At 33.5% G+C, this 18,567-nt stretch overlaps 1 protein-coding gene across 2 annotated transcripts in view; it reads right to left on the bottom strand.

The window, feature by feature from the left end:
* The window catches only part of LOC139481357 (kinesin-like protein KIF23), a 32,595-nt gene extending 16,456 nt beyond the window's left edge, over positions 1-16,139 (bottom strand). The window contains exons 1-8 of one of the 2 annotated variants that reach the window (XM_071264650.1): positions 15,996-16,139; positions 13,345-13,405; positions 11,914-12,006; positions 8,964-8,996; positions 7,796-7,901; positions 7,316-7,452; positions 6,109-6,230; positions 4,825-4,992 (exon numbers count right to left, since the gene is read on the bottom strand). In XM_071264650.1, coding sequence (XP_071120751.1) covers positions 4,825-4,992; positions 6,109-6,230; positions 7,316-7,452; positions 7,796-7,901; positions 8,964-8,996; positions 11,914-12,006; positions 13,345-13,405; positions 15,996-16,006 — 731 coding nt within the window. In that variant the 5' untranslated portion in view covers positions 16,007-16,139. The remainder of the gene's footprint in view (positions 1-4,824; positions 4,993-6,108; positions 6,231-7,315; positions 7,453-7,795; positions 7,902-8,963; positions 8,997-11,913; positions 12,007-13,344; positions 13,406-15,995) is intronic. The other variant, XM_071264649.1, reaches the window with a different exon arrangement.
* Between the last annotated feature and the right edge of the window lie 2,428 nt (positions 16,140-18,567).

The raw sequence follows: 18,567 nt of genomic DNA, 5'->3' as shown, positions 1-18,567 counted from the left end.
TGGAGCTAACCACATCCTTACATTCTACTGTTACTGCACATACAGATGTTTTACTGAAAACTGCCGTAACTCCAGTTTGGTCCGAAAATCGATCGATAATGTCAAATATTTTACTTGACGAGGGAGCACAGAACTCATTCATAACTGAAGATTTAGCTAGAAAATTAGAAATTGAGTCCACCGAAAAGATTGCACTGAAAATATCTGGATTTGGAGGAAACGAAGGACAAGTTCGTCATCTTGACAAAGCAAACATAGCTATTGAAACAGTTGATAATCAAAGAATAGAAATAGAAGTAATAATTGTACCGAAAATTGCCGCTCCTATTCAGACAAAATCCCAAAGGGAAATCAGAGCACTGCCATACTTACATGGTTTACGACTCGCACATCCGATATGCGCAGAAGACAAGTTTAACATATCTTTATTGATTGGCGCAGACTATTACTGGTCGATCGTTGAAGATGAAATAATAAGAGGAAATGGACCGACCGCAGTTAAGTCGAAAATTGGTTATCTCTTGTCAGGACCCGTACTAACTAAGAACGGAAGTACTTCAAAACAATCGGCAATGATGAATATTTTAACTGATCACAGAGCCGTTGTTTGCGACTTGGAAAAGTTTTGGAACTTAGAATCGTTGGGGGTTTCAGGAAGCGATAATATTAAAAGTCAGTCTGAAATTGTAAGAGAATACGGAGAAAAGTCTATTATACTAGAAAATGGAAAGTACACAGCTAAGTTACCATGGAAACCAGATTTCCTTCCGCTGCCGCATAACATGGAATTGGTTAAACAGAGGACAGGTAGCGTTATTAGGCGTTTAGCAAACAAACCTGATTTACTTAAAATGTATGGAGATATCATAATGGAGCAGGAGAGAAGACATTTTATTGAAAAGGTTCAGGAAACAAATCTTCCTACCGATCGACCCGTACATTATATCCCACATCACCCTGTTGCCAAGGAATCATCTACTACGCCAATACGCATTGTTTATGATTGTAGCTGCAAAGATGGAAGAGGTAATCCAAGTCTAAATGAATGCTTAGAATCACACCCACCTGTTATGAATGACATTACGGGAATACTTATGAGATTTCGCGCTAAGAAATATGCTACAACTTCAGATTTAGAAAAGGCATTTCTACAAATACAGCTCGACGAGAAAGACCGAGATGCAACGAGATTCTTATGGCTTAGCGATCCTTCAAACACATCAAGTCCGCTAATAACATATCGCTTCAAGTCCGTACTTTTCGGAGCTACATGTTCGCCATTCATTTTGAGCGCCACACTTCTCAAGCACTTTAAAGAAAATCCGGGGAAACTTTCAGATACACTTGAAAATGGTTTATATGTGGATAACATTTTAACTAGCTTTGATAACGAAAATAGCGTAATAGATTATTACAGGAGATCGAGAGAATTACTTACGAAAGGCGGATTCAACCTACGCTCTTGGAATTCAAACAGTCCAAAATTACAAGAAATCGCTAGCAAAGAACAAACCTTAGACAAAGATGAGCTTACTAAAATTCTTGGTATGCAATGGAACGCTAAATCGGACAAGTTGTTTTATCAAAGTAACACGTTCGAGATGGACAAAAAAGGAAAACTAACTAAACGATATATTTTACGGCAATCATCCAAGATTTTCGATCCGTTAGGACTATTAAGCCCAGTTACTGTAAAAGCGAAAATCTTTATGCAATCACTTTGGAAGCTTAATTTGGAGTGGGACGAAATATTACCGGAAGATATCCAATCAAAATGGATATTAATTTCACGAGATCTGGCATCGAGCTTAGAAACAGAGATTCATCGAAGTACTCAGACACAAAACAAGAATAACACAAATTTACCAACTCTTCATGTATTTACCGATGCTTCAACTCATGCGTACGGCGCATGCGCGTACATCATGTATGACAGAAAACCAACAATAGTAATGGCAAAGAATAGAGTTGCGCCTATCAAGACTATAACTTTACCAAAACTAGAGCTCATGGGGGCTGTAATTGGAGCAAGACTTGCTGATCATATTTGCAAAAACTTTCCGGAAACTTTCAGTGAAATACAATTTTGGAGTGATAGTCAAATCGTACTTAGTTGGCTTGCATCCGTAAAACCACAGAGACAATTTATCAAAAATAGAATTGAAGAAATTAAAAGTTTGTGTGGAGATAATGTATGGAGATATTGCCCTACGAAAGACAATCCCGCAGATCTGCTTACACGTGGTATAACATCTGAAGAATTGCAACAGAACGAAATATGGTTTAGTGGACCTAAATGGTTAAACAGCAAAGACGATTGGCCGACATGGAACGGAAACAATGTAACGTCTAGTGTATGTACAACAATGTCGGAGAACGATGACAAAATTGAAACAATGGAGAATAATCAAAATGTATGTATTGGTATAGGAGAAATCATAGATATCGAACGGTACAATTCTTATAGAAAATTAACCCGAATTACCGCATATGTAATGAGATTCGCAACAAACTGCAGAGCAAAGGAAACTGAACGAAAGAAAGATTTATTACGTATTGATGAAATTGAAAATGCAAAATTCCTATGGATAAGATATAAGCAAGGTAAAATATTTAGTGACGAAATAAATTGTATAGATAATTCTACAAAACGTAAAACACTTGTGCGACAATTAAAGCTCTTTCTAGACGAAAAGCAATTATTACGTTGTGGTGGCCGCCGAATAGACAATGCGACAGTAGGAGAAACAGTCAAGTTTCCATATCTGTTACCGGCAAAGGATCGTCTTACACATTTGATAGTGTTAGAAGCACATGAGAACACACTACATTCAGGTATAAATATCACTCTAGCATACATACAACAAACATTTTGGATTCCGAAATTAAGACAGTGCGTGAAATCTATATTGATGAAATGTGTAACGTGCCGAAAAGTAATCGGAAAATCTTATCCCGCACCAGAAATTCCACCATTACCAAAGGAGAGAGTTCAAGATGCTACACCCTTTAGCATAACCGGTGTAGACTTCACAGGAGCGCTAACGATAAGGAACAGACACAACGAAGAATCGAAGGCTTACATTTGCCTATTTACATGTGCTGTCACTCGAGCAGTACACTTGGAATTAGTTTACGATCTCAGCGAGGAATCTTTTTTATTGTGTTTCCGGAGATTTGTAAGTCGACGATCAGTGCCGAAAATAATGATGTCAGACAATGCGCTAACATTTAAAGCTGCTTCAAACGAAATTTCACGACTTTGCAATTCTAGAAAAGTTAAAGAAAATATTCAGAATTATGGCATTGAATGGAAATTCATCCCAAATAGAGCTCCATGGTTCGGGGGCATGTGGGAAAGAATGATTGGCTTAACAAAAACATCACTTAAGAAAGTATTAGGACGTGCACATGTCAACGATGAGACTCTAAGGACTGTATTAACAGAGATCGAAGCCACACTCAACGATCGACCAGTGACGTATATTTCAACAGATATCAGAGATCCGGAGCCGCTTACACCATCCCATCTTATACATGGACGTAGGATAACAACTTTACCGTATGTATCGTCAAATAGTGCTATTGACAATCTAAATGTATGTGAATTAACACACACAAACTTGAACAATCAAGCGATACGACAGAGACAATTGATTGAGAACTTCTGGACAAGATGGAAAGGAGAATATCTTACTTCATTGCGAGAATATCACCAAAGAGCTGGAGTCGACGTTCGGAAGATTAAAGAAGGCGATGTCGTTCAGATACATGACGAATCGAAGCGCGTGCATTGGAAACTTGGAGTTGTGCAGGACACTATTAAAGGCAAGGACGGTTTAGTTCGCGTTGCTATGGTGCGTACCAATTCAGGAGTTACAAATCGACCCGTGACGAAACTCTACCCATTAGAAGTCAACAGCATGGAATGTTATCTGAGACGAAGTGAACGTAGAAACTAACGTGTGTGAACAGACTTGTTAATTTTTCTTATTTGTGAAAAGACTGTCAAATTCAAAGAGTTTTTTACGTAATCTAATAATTTAATATTTTTTTAATTATTTGTGAGATCAATCTATTTTTTGTTCTTTCCGCATGCCACTATATATCACAGCTAATGGACATTGCATCTGGTGGCCCCGAGTATGTCGGTGATTTAGAGACAGTTTAACTTACGCGTCAAACGTTAACACTACTTTTAACGCCGTTTCCATTCACATTGTTAACGTCATCATATCTTCTGTTAACGTTGTTCTATTGTTATGTATCATGTTACTATATTGAGTTGAGATTATACGATCAAACGAACCAGACGTTGTTTTACTGCCTGTCCAGACTTTCAGTTAACCCATCCGTCACAGTCGGTTTAGCTTCTACATGTATAATAAGTTGTGATTTTGAACCTTGCTCATGAGAATGTGCATTTGACCTCGATCTTATTTGACCAGGTTTGCCAGTTTTCTTTTTCTCCACAAAAAAACTCCCTGCCATGAAATAGCCATTCAAGTGTGTTGAAAGAAGTGTTACAACACAAACAATCTATCATTAAAATCAACACTATAAAATTTCGTTTCATCCTCTATTTCATGAAACAGTGATAAATTATACACAGCACATAATAGACACTGTCTGGTTGAAATTTTGAATTACCATCAATTAAAAGAAGTCTGTAAAGTATTTATTTAAGTTAAACTACAATTCCTTGAGAGATAATATATTTCCCTATATAGTCTATGTACCAGTTAATATTTGTTAAAATCAATGAAGAAACAATATGGGATGAATACAGTTGATGTCCATATGAAATGAGAATAGAACACATACTTGTAACCTGTAATTGGGTCATGTGGTAGTTCCTCTAACAGATCATAAACATAGTTGTTGTATATTTCTATGTAAGACACAAAAACAGCATAGATATTTCCCTCATCAATATCCTCTACTCGCGTTGGATCACTCATTCGTCCATGCTCACCAAACTCTCCATGGTTCCTGAAGAAACATACTTCAAATGTAAGAAAGGATTTATACTAATAAAGTGTTGTGCATTAAAATCAAGATATTTGTATTTACAACTCTTTAAAAACAATAGAGAAAACAAGGTCTGTAACAATAAGTCAACTTTTCATGATGCAAAATTTTTAGACACTCCATGTACTAAAAATCTTCTATAATAATGAACATACAGTCAAACCTGATTAAACCTGACCCTGAATAAACCGGTTTCCTGTCCATTCCGGCCGAAAATGAAAGTCCCATACTTTTCCATTCAAAATCTTTGTTAAAATACCCTTTGTAAACCTGACCCTGTGTATTCCGAATTCCGGTCTAATTATGAAGTCCCAATACTCTTAATTACATTAATTATTACCTGTCAAAACCGGTTTGTCCAATTAATTTCAATGATCGATATGCAATCAAAACATATTTGTTTATACAATATGGCTTTTCGTGATAATCTATTAGTCAGGTGTCAAACTGTGAACCTACAATCGTACAGCAGTGAGCTGTATTATTTATTAAAACATAATAAACGTGTCAATTAAACGAAAAAACACACCGAAAATATATCTCGGATTGAACTTACGTTTTAACTTAGATAAACAAATTAAAATAAAAAATTCCCTGTTGTGAACCCCTAAACAAATGACCTTGATAATGAAAAACACCCTGATGACAACAATCAATGGATATTGTACACTGTACGACAACGTTTCGAAAGTGATGAAATTACGTTTGAAAATTTTCTGGCTTTTTAATCGGCCATTCCAACATTTCAAATTATTGATCATCGAAGTAAATTGAAACTCTCGTCCTACAATCCAAACAACGCGAGCATTATGATGCAAATGCAAACAATGAAAAACGAAGTGAAAGTATTTTAATTTAAATCAGATATAATTTACAATCAGAGAGAACTTTTACATGCAAAATGTCGGACGTCACAAGTCATTAACTTCCGGTCAAATCGGAAACCTGAATAAACCGGCTCACTGTCCAAACCGTCCCTTTTTCATAGTCCCGTAGCTGGCCGGTTTATTTAGGTTTTACTGTACATCCATTTGTTAACTTGACAATCCAATATTTCATTATCTATGATATTCCTACCTGCCCCTCCCTGGAGTTTTAGGAGTTGTCAATCCTGGCAGTATCTCCCTTCTCTGTCTTTCCATCATGGCGTCAGCATCTGTCTGTATTTCAAAACCATTCATTCTGTCTGGTTTGAAAACCTAGAAAAAACAGAACTTATTTATCTTAAAAGAAGCTTTCTACATGTAACTTATTTATATATTTGAACTTTAAACCATTTAATATCAGGGGAAATCATTAAAGTCAATTTAATAGTTACAGGTAGACAAGGTTTTCAGATATAAGTTTGAATAAAAAAAACGAAGAATGATTGATTCAGGCAAATTGAGTACAATAGAATGCATGGTTTCTGGGAAGATTTTTTAAAAATATTTACATAATGAGAAATGCCCAATGAGGTGATGAAAAATAATAGGCACGGTGAAAAAAATTACACTCAAGCAGCACAAAACCATACATCACCAATAAGCAAAACAGACTAAAAACAACTAGTTCAGTGATTTCAAATTCGATATCAGTTTTTCTTTGTGAAACTTTGGATCCTTTCTAATGTAAAACTCTGTCCTAATTCTTATATATCAATGTTATACTCACCATATTTACAGCGAATTTGGTACCCTAATTAGCAATTACAGTTAAGTATGTTTACATGTTGTTAGCATTTCAAACTTGATTTGACAGCAAAAAAAGATCTTTTTAATGTGTATGTACAGTATAATGATTTTTAAACTTGTAAACATTTTCATTGTTTAAACAACCAATCTGCAAATTAAAAGGGCTTTCACAATTAAAACTTATTATATACATGCATAATATAACACAGCTGGTTGTATTGATTTCTTTGTGTAAATCTCCTTTGTAGACTGAAACAGCACTGATTGTTACAAACTGCTTTTCTGAATAGCTACCAAAAATAAAAATTACTCCTAGGACATACACTTTATAAATAATTCAACATAGAGATCATGGTTTATGTGTAGCATTTTAACTTATGAAGTTGTAAAAAGATTGTTGATGACACAAATAACCACCAGAGACTGACCATATAATGTATACTAGTCAACTATGTCTAATAAAATTGACATGATGGATTCTACTTCAATTGTATAATACCAAATATTCAAATGTTGACTTAACATATACCATGTTCATTAAACATGAAAATTGAATAGTTAACTGTCATCTGCATTAGAGAAACTTAAATGATTCAAATTTTAATTCTTACATATTTCTTGGCCTGTAAACCACTTATACTGTTAAACAATACATCTAGACATCTTGGCATTAATCCTTGGTCGTCTGGGGTACCAGTCATTGTATAGGTTTTACCAGACGATGTTATTCCATAGGTGAACAGCAAACCTGTTAAAGGTCAAAAGAAGTTTTATAGGCTACGATGCTAAAACTATAAATAACTTGTATGGCAAATATGACAGATGGAACTGCAGATAACTTTGTACTGCTGATAGCCTCTCTGTGATATATTTTTAATTGATGACTGGATTAGGGTGGAAATTCAACCTTGTCACTAACAAAATAACTTTGAGATGCTTACATCCAGTTACAGACAAATTTAAAGTCCTATATTGCCTTTGAAAATTGTCGAATCAAAATCACTGTTTTGGCTTTAAAATTTTACTTTTGAAGTTTCTTGATCATTTTAATAGAAAATTCAGAGAAGTTTTCTATTTCACATTGTCCTTACCATTTTTCCCTTTAATAAGATCTTCCATCAAAGGCATGGCAACATAGTCATAGACTGCCTTCTGTGAGGTATATTCATCAAAGACATACTGAAACTGGTATTGTAACTGAAATAAAATAATAAAGTTATGAATGGCTTAAGGTAGATCATAAGTATATATTTTTTGAGACAGAATTTTCTTATAATTTGCTAAAATGAAGATTTTACTATGCTCTTTTCAAAAATTTAATTAAAAGTATGGGTCACCGTGCTATTTTTCAAGCTATGAGTCGTTGAAAATTGCCAAAATTTGGTTAGTTTGATCATGAAAAAACACATTAGTGTGCATAAAAAAAATTCTATGAGATAGAATTTTGAAAAAAATTGTGAGGAGATAGGTTTCATAATATGTTTAAAGAAAATAAGAAGAAAACATGGTGTCACCGAACTTGTTTTCTTGCTACAAGTAAAAATAAAAAATTTCCCTATTAGTCCTTTATAAATTTTGTACTAAAAGAGTTATCTACCCTTAAATGGCTCATTTGAAAAAAAATGATTCTAAAACCCCAAAAATTGATATTTGTTAAAATATTTTCTATCATACAATTAATTAACAGGTTTTCTTCATATAGAAAAATCAGTCTAACCATTGAATTGCAAATCTGTCTCCAAATTTGCAGATTTAGGCAAATAACTAGACCGATTTTGTACTGTAATTGCAGAATTCAAGATGGCGGTATACCATGAATCTACCTTAATATAAAAGGAAAGACAACCCTACCAAAGTTGTATAGAACTTGTGTCTGTCCATAAATCTATATAATTACAACAGTAAAATATGATTAAAAGTAGTTTTGCAATAATTAAATATTTCCTCATTTGTGGGTGACTGCCGGGCCACTGATTTTCTTATGCCTGAATTGGGACCAATAAACACTTGTTTCGAGTCTTTCATTTCTTTTCATCTGTAGGCTCGACCAATTTCACAAGTAGTAGGGGAGAATTGAGTAGTCCTGATTATTGCCTAGTTCTATCATCAGAGAAACAATAATTACTGAATAACTCCAAAGTCATGTATATACTGAGTTTACACCCCTTTGTGTCATTGTGTTACACCACAATTCTAGTTATTCTAAAACAACTATGTGTATGGATCAGAATATTAGTGAATATATAAAAAAAATCCTACCTCTTTAACTTGTCCATTTCTTGCAATTGCATTCTGAAAGTGCAAAAAGTCATGATAAAGATAATTCATTTCTTAAAAGATATTTAGTGTCCATATCAAAGAATATGGTTCCTGTTTATCTATAGAACACCAGAAGGCAAATATAGCTAAATCTTCATGCAATCCAGTATAGAGACTTTGCATTGAATTTTTGTGACCATTTATCTGTCTTTGATATAACATATTGAAACATTATCCTAATGTGATACATGAATCATTTTTCAGATTTGACAAAAAAAATAAAACTCTGTCATTTCTGCTGCTGCCGTGTGTTTGAACACTTGTATAGTAACAAATAATGCTTGCAGTTCAGGCCAAACAACAGTTTACACTTGTTCATCACCCAAAAATTACATGACAAATAGCAATGTTAGGATAAATAAGTCTATATTTTTTTCTTTTCTAACACACATATTTTTTCAGGGAAATCTATTCCTTTGTTGTTGTGAAATGATGATTTTTACAATCAAGTTTGAGAATGTTTTCCACTAATTATACAAATATATAAATATGTTTCTGTTTTAAAAATTTTCATTTCACAATATATCAGAATCAAAGAGCTGAAAGCTCTGAAGAAAAATGACGCCACTGTCTCTAATATTGGGATAGTTTTTATGCAAGTCTTGATTTTCACATACCGTAATTAGTTTAACAATGCAACATGTATCGTAAGCATATAATTGATATTCGTATATGTGTGTGTGTGTGAAGTGAAGGTGACAACTGGCTGGTTTTTTAAGACAAATGAATAGGTCAAGACTAGCTGAATTGTACAAATAAATACTGTAGAAAGGCTTGTATATTTCTCACTGGTACATAGTCTGAATCTGAGTCCGTTCGCTTTCATTCACGTTTGCGCCCACTCATTTTCACCTCTTTCACTTTCACACCCTACATGTTCGCACCCAATCTTAATTGGTTTTGTGTTTAATAACTATGTAAGCAAGTGTTTTCTTATAAGTATAATTGTTGTCATTGTCTCAAAATAAAGTGAGACAGCAATTTTTTTTTTGTGTTGAATAAATCTTAATTATGTTTTGTATAAGGTATTGCTAAAAATAATAATAATCCTTTCTAAATAAAGTGGTATTTTGTCAACGTTTTATTTTGTGTTGAATAACTCTTAATCATGTTTTGGTTAGTGTATTGCTATAACTTGTTTCATTGACTTGTTTCAAAATGAAGTGAGATTCTGACTATGTTTGTTTCTGCGTGTTGAATAAATTTTATCATGTTTTGGTTATATTAGTGGATTGCTATATTTTGGTTTCTATGTTTTATTGTTTCGTTGTTTCAGATCAATGGGACCAAGCTGTTAAAAACAATTATCTTTTGTGTTGTTTCCTTTAAAATCTTCAATGTTTTACTCATACCAAGCTATAAATACATTCAGTATTTACACCAAAGCAATTTAAAACAACAACCATAATTTTCCAATAATTCAACTTGAATTTGAATTAAAATTGGGCCTGAATGAGTAGAGTGTGAATGTGCGAACCTGTAGGGTGCGAAAATGTATTGGGCACAAACAGACCTGATGCCACACAGTCTGAACCCCCTTCTCCCACAAAATATTAAGTAAATAATCTTTTTGTTACTGCTATCAAAGGTCTAATGAAACTCAGATAGTTTCAAACATTTGTCAAAGAATTCTAGTCAAACTGGCACCTAGTTAAATTGGCACCTGAACGTCGTAGGAAGGCTTCCCAGAAAAATAATAAAATAGCCTTGCCAGACGTCACAATTATTTGGACTAATACATGAGATATTGTGTATTTTTCTGCATTATTTTAACCAGTTGAGCATTTTACAGGATTGTTGGTTTAATGCTGTTTAAACTTTACTGAAAAACAAACACCTTAAATTTGCTAATTATTTGGCATGAAAGTTTGATTTATTGAAAGGGACTCATAGTTTTCCATTTTATTTTAATAATTGACTTGTTTTTACAATTACACAAATTGTCTAATTGTTAAAACAACAGCTTTGGTAAGGGCTTCGTTGTTTACCTTTATACACTACATATTCACTTTCGTTTCGTGGTTTACCAAAATACACAACAACATATTCACTATGTACTTGGTAACAGTAATTAATTAATTGAATAGAAAATATTATATCAAATATTATTGGATGCCGAATTGACGTCGAATAGGTGCCGATTTGACTAGATGCCAATTTAACCAGGTGCCGACTTGACTTGTACGTTTCAATTCCTCTGCGATCGTTTGCGGTATTTTCTTGAGAAAACCTATTTTCCATCATCAAAGAGAAGAAGAAACTGCTTTAAAATGATTCTGGAACGCTTCATGATTGTTAAAATAAGTTTAATTCACTCAAAAACAATTTTAAAACTTGCGATTAAACAGGAAGTTTCCAAAGCACGTGTAAAAGAAGAAATTAACCGGTGAGAGTGGAAATCCGTATATGACAGATATCCCTATAGTACGACTTTGAAAGTAAAACAGTTCAATCCTTTTGTAAAACAATCTTTAATATACCTATCACATTAATGTTTGAATGGTCTTAAGCTTATTCAAACCATATAAGTCGGTATGAAACACCAAAACGGAATGAACAATAACCGATTACGTTTTGAAGTTTAAAAATTCTAAAACTGGTTCCCGTCAAACTACAACACTTTGTTCGAGTGTAGTGGAATACAAGCAAAAACCAGTGTAAACTGGGTCCTGGCTGGTTTAATACTACACAATGATGCATAATGATAACACAAGCAGATTCCAGTTTGTTTGGAAAATAGGAAATACGAAACCAAGCGCGGTAGGCAGAGCAATGAAATGAAGTTCAGGTCGGCAGTTATGGAACAATGACTGCGTCATTTTCCAAAAATAAAACAAATAAATGGATGGTGTTTCCATCAGAGACAAACATGCACCTATAAAAATATTACCTCTTGTGGCGTAAGGATGCATGTGTTAGTATTAACAGCCTTCAAACATACAGGATCATCTGGATTATCTAATGGTCGAATACGACAATAGACCTGTAGAATAAATAAGCAAAATGCATTTGAATTGCTATTTATAAGTCATGTAAGTTTTTTGGTTATATAATTTATAATCATATTGAAATACCATGTAAATGAAATTTAGCTAGTAAGCTGTGATTTCTAAACATTGATAAAAAAATAATTGTTCATGTAATCAGGACCAGGGCTTCCAAAAAATATTTGAGTCAGCCGGACATTTCATATCTGATCCCGATTTTAATCCCTTAAGACTTAGTCACAAAAGGCAATTATGGTAATCAGATGGCCATTCCAATGATTGACATTACATTAAAGAAAAAAAACGATCTTAAACTTTACTTTGATATGATATGAATTTGATGTTAGGATGTTACTGTTAAATTGGCAGTGCATCATTCAAAGTGTGCACATCAGCGTGCTCATATCTGCCGTAGACTTTTTATTTGTGCAAAATGACATTGTCAAAAACTTTACTTTCGTTTTCAACCGGAAGTTGACTTGACAATGGTAAAACATGGACCATAAACGGATACATAAAATCCGTGTACGTTTTACAAAGCACGACTGAGAGAAGAAGCTCTTTCCACGTTATTTCTTCAACAAAATACTTGATTTGAACGTTAGATACAGGTCTCATTGATAATTTTAGCATTTTTAAAGAAATGTAGGATGCATTATTAAATTCCCCACCTGTGCACATGCGCACACGTGTTCTAGTTCATACGATGTAGTTCTGACGATTTTTTTTTAATTTAAAACCTTTTTAAATTTTTCATCAAATCATATTAATATACAAATTTCTAATAATTTTAATCTTTTGGACTAAATCAATTAGATAAAAACCTCTGAAATGTAAGAAAATAATTGTGAATAAACCAATCAATTTATACGATGTCCGGTACTGAACATAGTTCACCTGTCACCTGAACAGGTAGATTTCAGCTGTCCAACTACTAATTAGCCTTGATTAAATTTAGAAAGTATTGAAGTAGGTGTTGTTTTGATAGTAATCAATCATCTTGTCACATTTATGACCGGAAATGTGTTGATGTTAAAGGCAAAAGGTTGGGTCAAAAAGATCGTGAATTATGTATAAATGACCGAAAAAGCCTTGAAAACTAAAAAGTATATGACCGTTTCATGCTTTGCCCAGCCGGACTTTTACCGGACATTATACAAATGACCGGAATATATGACCGTTTTGGAAGCCTTGATCAGGACCAGATTCAATGGCAATTTATTATAAATTTTGTTCTTCATATACATGTATATCCATAAATTTTGGCTAAGACCCGTAAACACACACATTCTTTTTTCATATTTATGAATGTGATCATTAGGATTTGTCCTCACCTCAACAGGTTCTGTCTGAGATCCAGATCCATTTTTATTCTTCCTGGGGGTTTTTCCTCGTCTGAAAAATATAATTATTTGTTAATATTACAATAAGTGTAAGTCTAGTATTAATCATTTTTTTAAATAGGAAATAATTTCAGAGAACAATTTACAGTAAATCAACTATTAAAGTTTCTTTTTTTTCTCAAAATACCAGCTGCAAGATGTCTTTTCTAAATTATAAATTCCATGTTTTACAATTTCACTCCAGGGGCCCAGTCAAATGTTCAGTAGCTTTGCTTCCCTTAGAAAATGTAGTTGATACGTAGTCAGCCGTAAGCGGTTGAGCTATTAAAGAAAGTACTTCTTTAGCTCAGTTGGTTAACAGGCTGCCTTGTAACACAAAGGTCCTTGGTTTCGAATCCTGATGGAAACAAGTAGTTTGTTATGAAATTCATGCTCTCTGGCATGGTTCAGCTTAAATCAAAATATTGTTTGTTTGCACTTTTCCAATTCCTATTTTTATGTAGGGCCAAAAAAAAATATGCAAATAGGGTAGGTAGGAAGGGATTTTATTTTTAATTTAACCTTTTTTCTTTACATTTAGTCTATGGGAGGGACATTCTAACTTTAACAGTGCTTATTGAAAAATGACAAAAAAAAAACTTTAGGGTAGTCTATTTTTGAGCTTATATAATAGGGTGGTAACCGTTATAGGAAACACACATCTTTTTTTATTTTGACAAGGTAAAATTTTTATTTTTTTTGGCCAATTGAAAAAATAACTTGACATGGTACATTTTTTTGTCATGGGCAGAATTACCTAGCCAGGGAAATATATACAGTATATACAGAGTGTGGCCATAAGTATTCGTCACATGAGATTTTTCGCTATATATAACGTAACGGTACCCAAATTGCACCGAGTACCCAAATTGCACCTATTTAGCAAAAATAGCAGCGGAAATCTTACAAGATTTCCTAGAGACTAAACAATTTGTATTTGTATGATTTGATACTATGCACGTCTTTCATCATCGGTAAACATATTTAGATATACACAAAACGTTCACAGTATTTATCGACAGATGAAGTGTTTACTGAAAAAGCAAAATGTACCGAAACATCGCCATGCGACGTCATCTTTTTAAAATTACCAAATATAATATGTTTCAAGTACCCATTTCTTAAAAAATGAAGAGTAAGCATGGACAAATATCCAATTGTTCAAAATATTTGAAAAAATTAAACAAAAGCTCTGTTATTTGACTTTTGACGATGCAAATGTAAGCATGGATGCAATTTGGGTACTCCTCAATACATAATCATTGATGGTTTGGAGGTTAGTTCAGACCAATTTTTCTATGATTTCATATGGATTGAAAATCAAATTGGTGTACCTATATAATAAAGAAGGATACGGCTACAAAATAAACACAAAATGGAAATTTTTGTCTTGATCATAAAAAAACGTAGTTAAATAAACTGTCAAAATAGGTGCAATTTGGGTACCGTCACGTTACATGTATTGTATATAAAACTAAATTTTTTCAAAAACATAGTTTGGGGTCATTTTTGGTTTGATTTTAAACAATTTGGTACCAATAGAAGCAGAATTGTCACAGGTTTATTTGTTTATTTGGTTATATATTTTGTGTGGATCATTTTAATTTTTTCACAAGATAAACACAAATATTAATTTCTGATCAGAAATTTCGCAATATATTCAACCAAATTAAATAATAAAAAAATCTTGTATGTGTTCACATCAAGAGAAAGCAAAAACACCTGAAAACTAAGCAATTATCAAAAAAACAAACATGCTTTAGACGATTCCACGTCTTTTAAGGCCTTGTTGATAAAAATCCAACCATAAATGCCCTCGAAATGTTTTTTTGAAAAAATGTGTTTTTGTATGAAATAAATAGCAAAAAAATGCAGGCGACGAATACTTTTGGCCAGGTACTGTATAAATATATATTTCCCTGGCTTTGTGTTACAAGGTAGCTCGTTAACTGACTGAGTTAAAGAAGTAATTCCTAAGCTCAAATTCTTACTATTGACTAGCTTCAGAATTCTAAGAGTTCTAAGGGGAAGCAATCCTGTAAAACTTCCCCCATATATATATACATGTAAATGAAGATCTCATCATTAAAGAGTATACTGACTCTTGGGGTGGGGGGAAGTTTGACAGGATTGCTCCCCCTTAGAACTTTAGTCTCAATGCAAGTTAGTCAGTAGTAAGAATTTGAGCTTAGCTTTAGGAATTACTTCTTTAACTCAGTAAGTTAACGAGCTGCCTTGTAACACAAAGGTCCTGGGTTGGAATCCAGCAATTTTGTAAATGGAATTCATGCTCTCTAGTTACACCTGTAAAGTTAATTTCGTGTTGACTGTTTAAACCCCCCCCCCCTTTTTTTGCATCTCTCCAGAACTGTTTTATCCACTGCCTCCGTTGTCTTGAAAAATCGGGAATCGAAATATCGGAGCTGCCTATTTTTCAATGATAAAGGTCTTTTGAACTGGGTAAATTGCGACAGAAATGATTTCCTAGCGGAAAATTATAACATGAAGAACTTCGATGGTGTTGCATTGAAATTGAACTTTTTACACATAAAAAGGTTAATCAACTTCATTGAACATATTCCCCTTAATGGTATATCTCTTACTGTGGTGGCATCGCTCAATGATACTTAAAATGATCTTCGTTATATGCTTTTTACAAGTTACAGTTGTTTGTTGTTTCAAATTTCCCCCAGTCAAAAATCACGTGACTTGTTTTTAAACCAAGCGCCACAAGGGAGGTAACCGACAAGACTTCTAGACATCTCGGACCATACATACTTAACTCGGAACATATCAAACTCGGCCCAAATATAGTTTGGTCTCACAATATCGGACTATAACAAACTCGGACTACTTGTTTTAGTCTGAGTTATCCAGCTGCGACCGACAAGGTATACACACAGGACATTTATTTTCCCTAATTTTTCTACTCAGTTTTTATTTGTAAACTCGCTAATAAGAAAAATTATAAAAAGAGAAAATATTTTTCTTTAAGAATTAGTATATCATGAAAACTTTGATTTCATAGCATACATTGAATAGATACATATTTTCATTAAATATTAATTCTTTTTTGTCGTATAAATAAAATGATACTTGTGGCATAAAACAAAACTTAACCGTGAAATTCATAGGAAACTTCATATCATATATATAGACAGGTATTAATTCATCACACATATCAGTAGTTCCTTATAGTCGTTTATGTAGTTTTTGGCTTTCATATTTTGTTAGGTAAATCAAAAAGAGCTTTAGAGGCTATACATCTATATCGTCTTTTTTTTATTTATATATTTATTTTTTAGAAAAAAGAGGTTGAAATAAAATTTTAAAAATAAAATAAACATGCAATTCAATTGTTTTAGATGTGCGCCATGAGAGACATAACAAGCACAGGCACTTGTCTCAGAAAAAAAATTCCTATATACCTCAATATATTATTAAGATGCATAGGGGGAAATTTCTGAGACAAGACATAGAAATTACAAAGTATCATAAGAATTCTTTCAGGTATGAGGCAGCACTACTTAAGAATAGGCTGCAAAATGAAGCCTCGTCCATCTTGTTTGAAAATTAACTTTTAATTTCTAGATGGTATGGTGGGCAAAATTGTTTCTGCTGTCTGTAAATACCAAATGCTGTATCATAGCTGAATTCTGTTCGTGCTTTCTTTTTTTTTCCTATATAGTTTTAATTTAATTTTTAATTAATCTATGTTAACTGGTTTATTATACCTGCTCATTGGCTACATTCCTTGTGTTGTGCTAATGATTGTGCTTTCTGCTTGTTGTGAATTTTAACATTTAACATAACCTCATTTCTTTAATTGAATTTTCAATTATGTGCTTATGTGGCATTTACATCGCTATCCAAGGTAGAACGCTCAAAAACATGTTTAAGCCCGCCAATTTTATAGGTGATTATCACAAGTCAGGAGGGGCCTCGGTGGCCAAGTGGTCCAAGTAGCTCACCTACTGTAATCACAAGCCAGTCAACACTGAAGTTGTGAGTTCGAACACCGTTCATGCGGGTGCACTTGGCCTCAATCTTAATTGACTAGGATTGTCTGTCAGTTTTCCTATCGAAGTTCGGTGGTTTTCTACGAGCACTGAAGCTTCCGCCACCAATAAAACTGACAGTCTCGAAACAGAACAAACGTGGCACTAAAAAGTGGAGCTAAAACAGCAACAATCACTCAATCAATTACAAGTCAGGAATTTGAAACTTAGTGGTTGTCGTTGTTTGCTGTCTGTAATATTAGTGTTTTGTTGATTGTTTTGGTCATAGTCTGTTGGTTTATTTTTTTGATTTTTTTCTTTATTTTTTTCATGTCGGGGACTATGATATGAATTTTGCTCGTTGTTGAAGACTGTACGATGACATTTAGTACATGGATTCGCTTTATTGAGTTTCTATTGTATACTTATCTCAATTAACAATCATTGTATGAGAGGATGCCCTGGAAAGATCGTGAATTGTTTGGTTACATATTTTACTAATTTTCAATGTTTATCCTCCAACCCTCATATTTTAGGGGCCTTCCATTTTAAAAGATGCATTGTACACCTTGAACAAGTAAGCATATCTTTGTATCGCTGTTGTATTTATTATTCTCCATAATACTCTTCATGTATACCTTTGTATAGATATGCATTAATGTTTGCAACTAGACGTTAAGCAAATGACAAGCAATCCAAACGTTGCATGGCAGTGTATTGGATACTTACAAATATGTTTTAGTTGGATCTGACTTAACATTTCCATTTTCATTTGAGATAATAGTTACTCTCAACACATTTCATTGGTCAAAATGAAAAATGAACCAGACACTAAATAATGTCTTCTAAAAAACAATGCAGAAATAACCATGAACTTTGTCTTACTACACGGGTTATCATAATTTTCTGTGTCAACGCAAGAAGCGCGTTTAGAGGAGTTGGAATTGATAAATGATTATAAATCGTTTCTCAGTTTGAGTGGAGATTTCAGTTTCTTGTGTATTGTGTTGCGAATACTAATGAAAATGATTGTTTTCTCTTTTCTTCGACGACTCATCGCCGCGGATTTGTACTTACACGAGCAATAAGACTGGTACCACTAGTGATGCAGAATCTGTTTATTTTTGCGGAGCACCTGATCAATCTCGATGTTTAGCTGGGTTCTTGTTGCCCAGTG

The sequence above is a fragment of the Mytilus edulis genome, chromosome 7 (genome assembly GCF_963676685.1).
Source record: "Mytilus edulis chromosome 7, xbMytEdul2.2, whole genome shotgun sequence".
Taxonomy (NCBI): Eukaryota; Metazoa; Mollusca; class Bivalvia; order Mytilida; family Mytilidae; genus Mytilus; species Mytilus edulis.
This window is presented reverse-complemented; position numbering and strand designations above follow the sequence as displayed.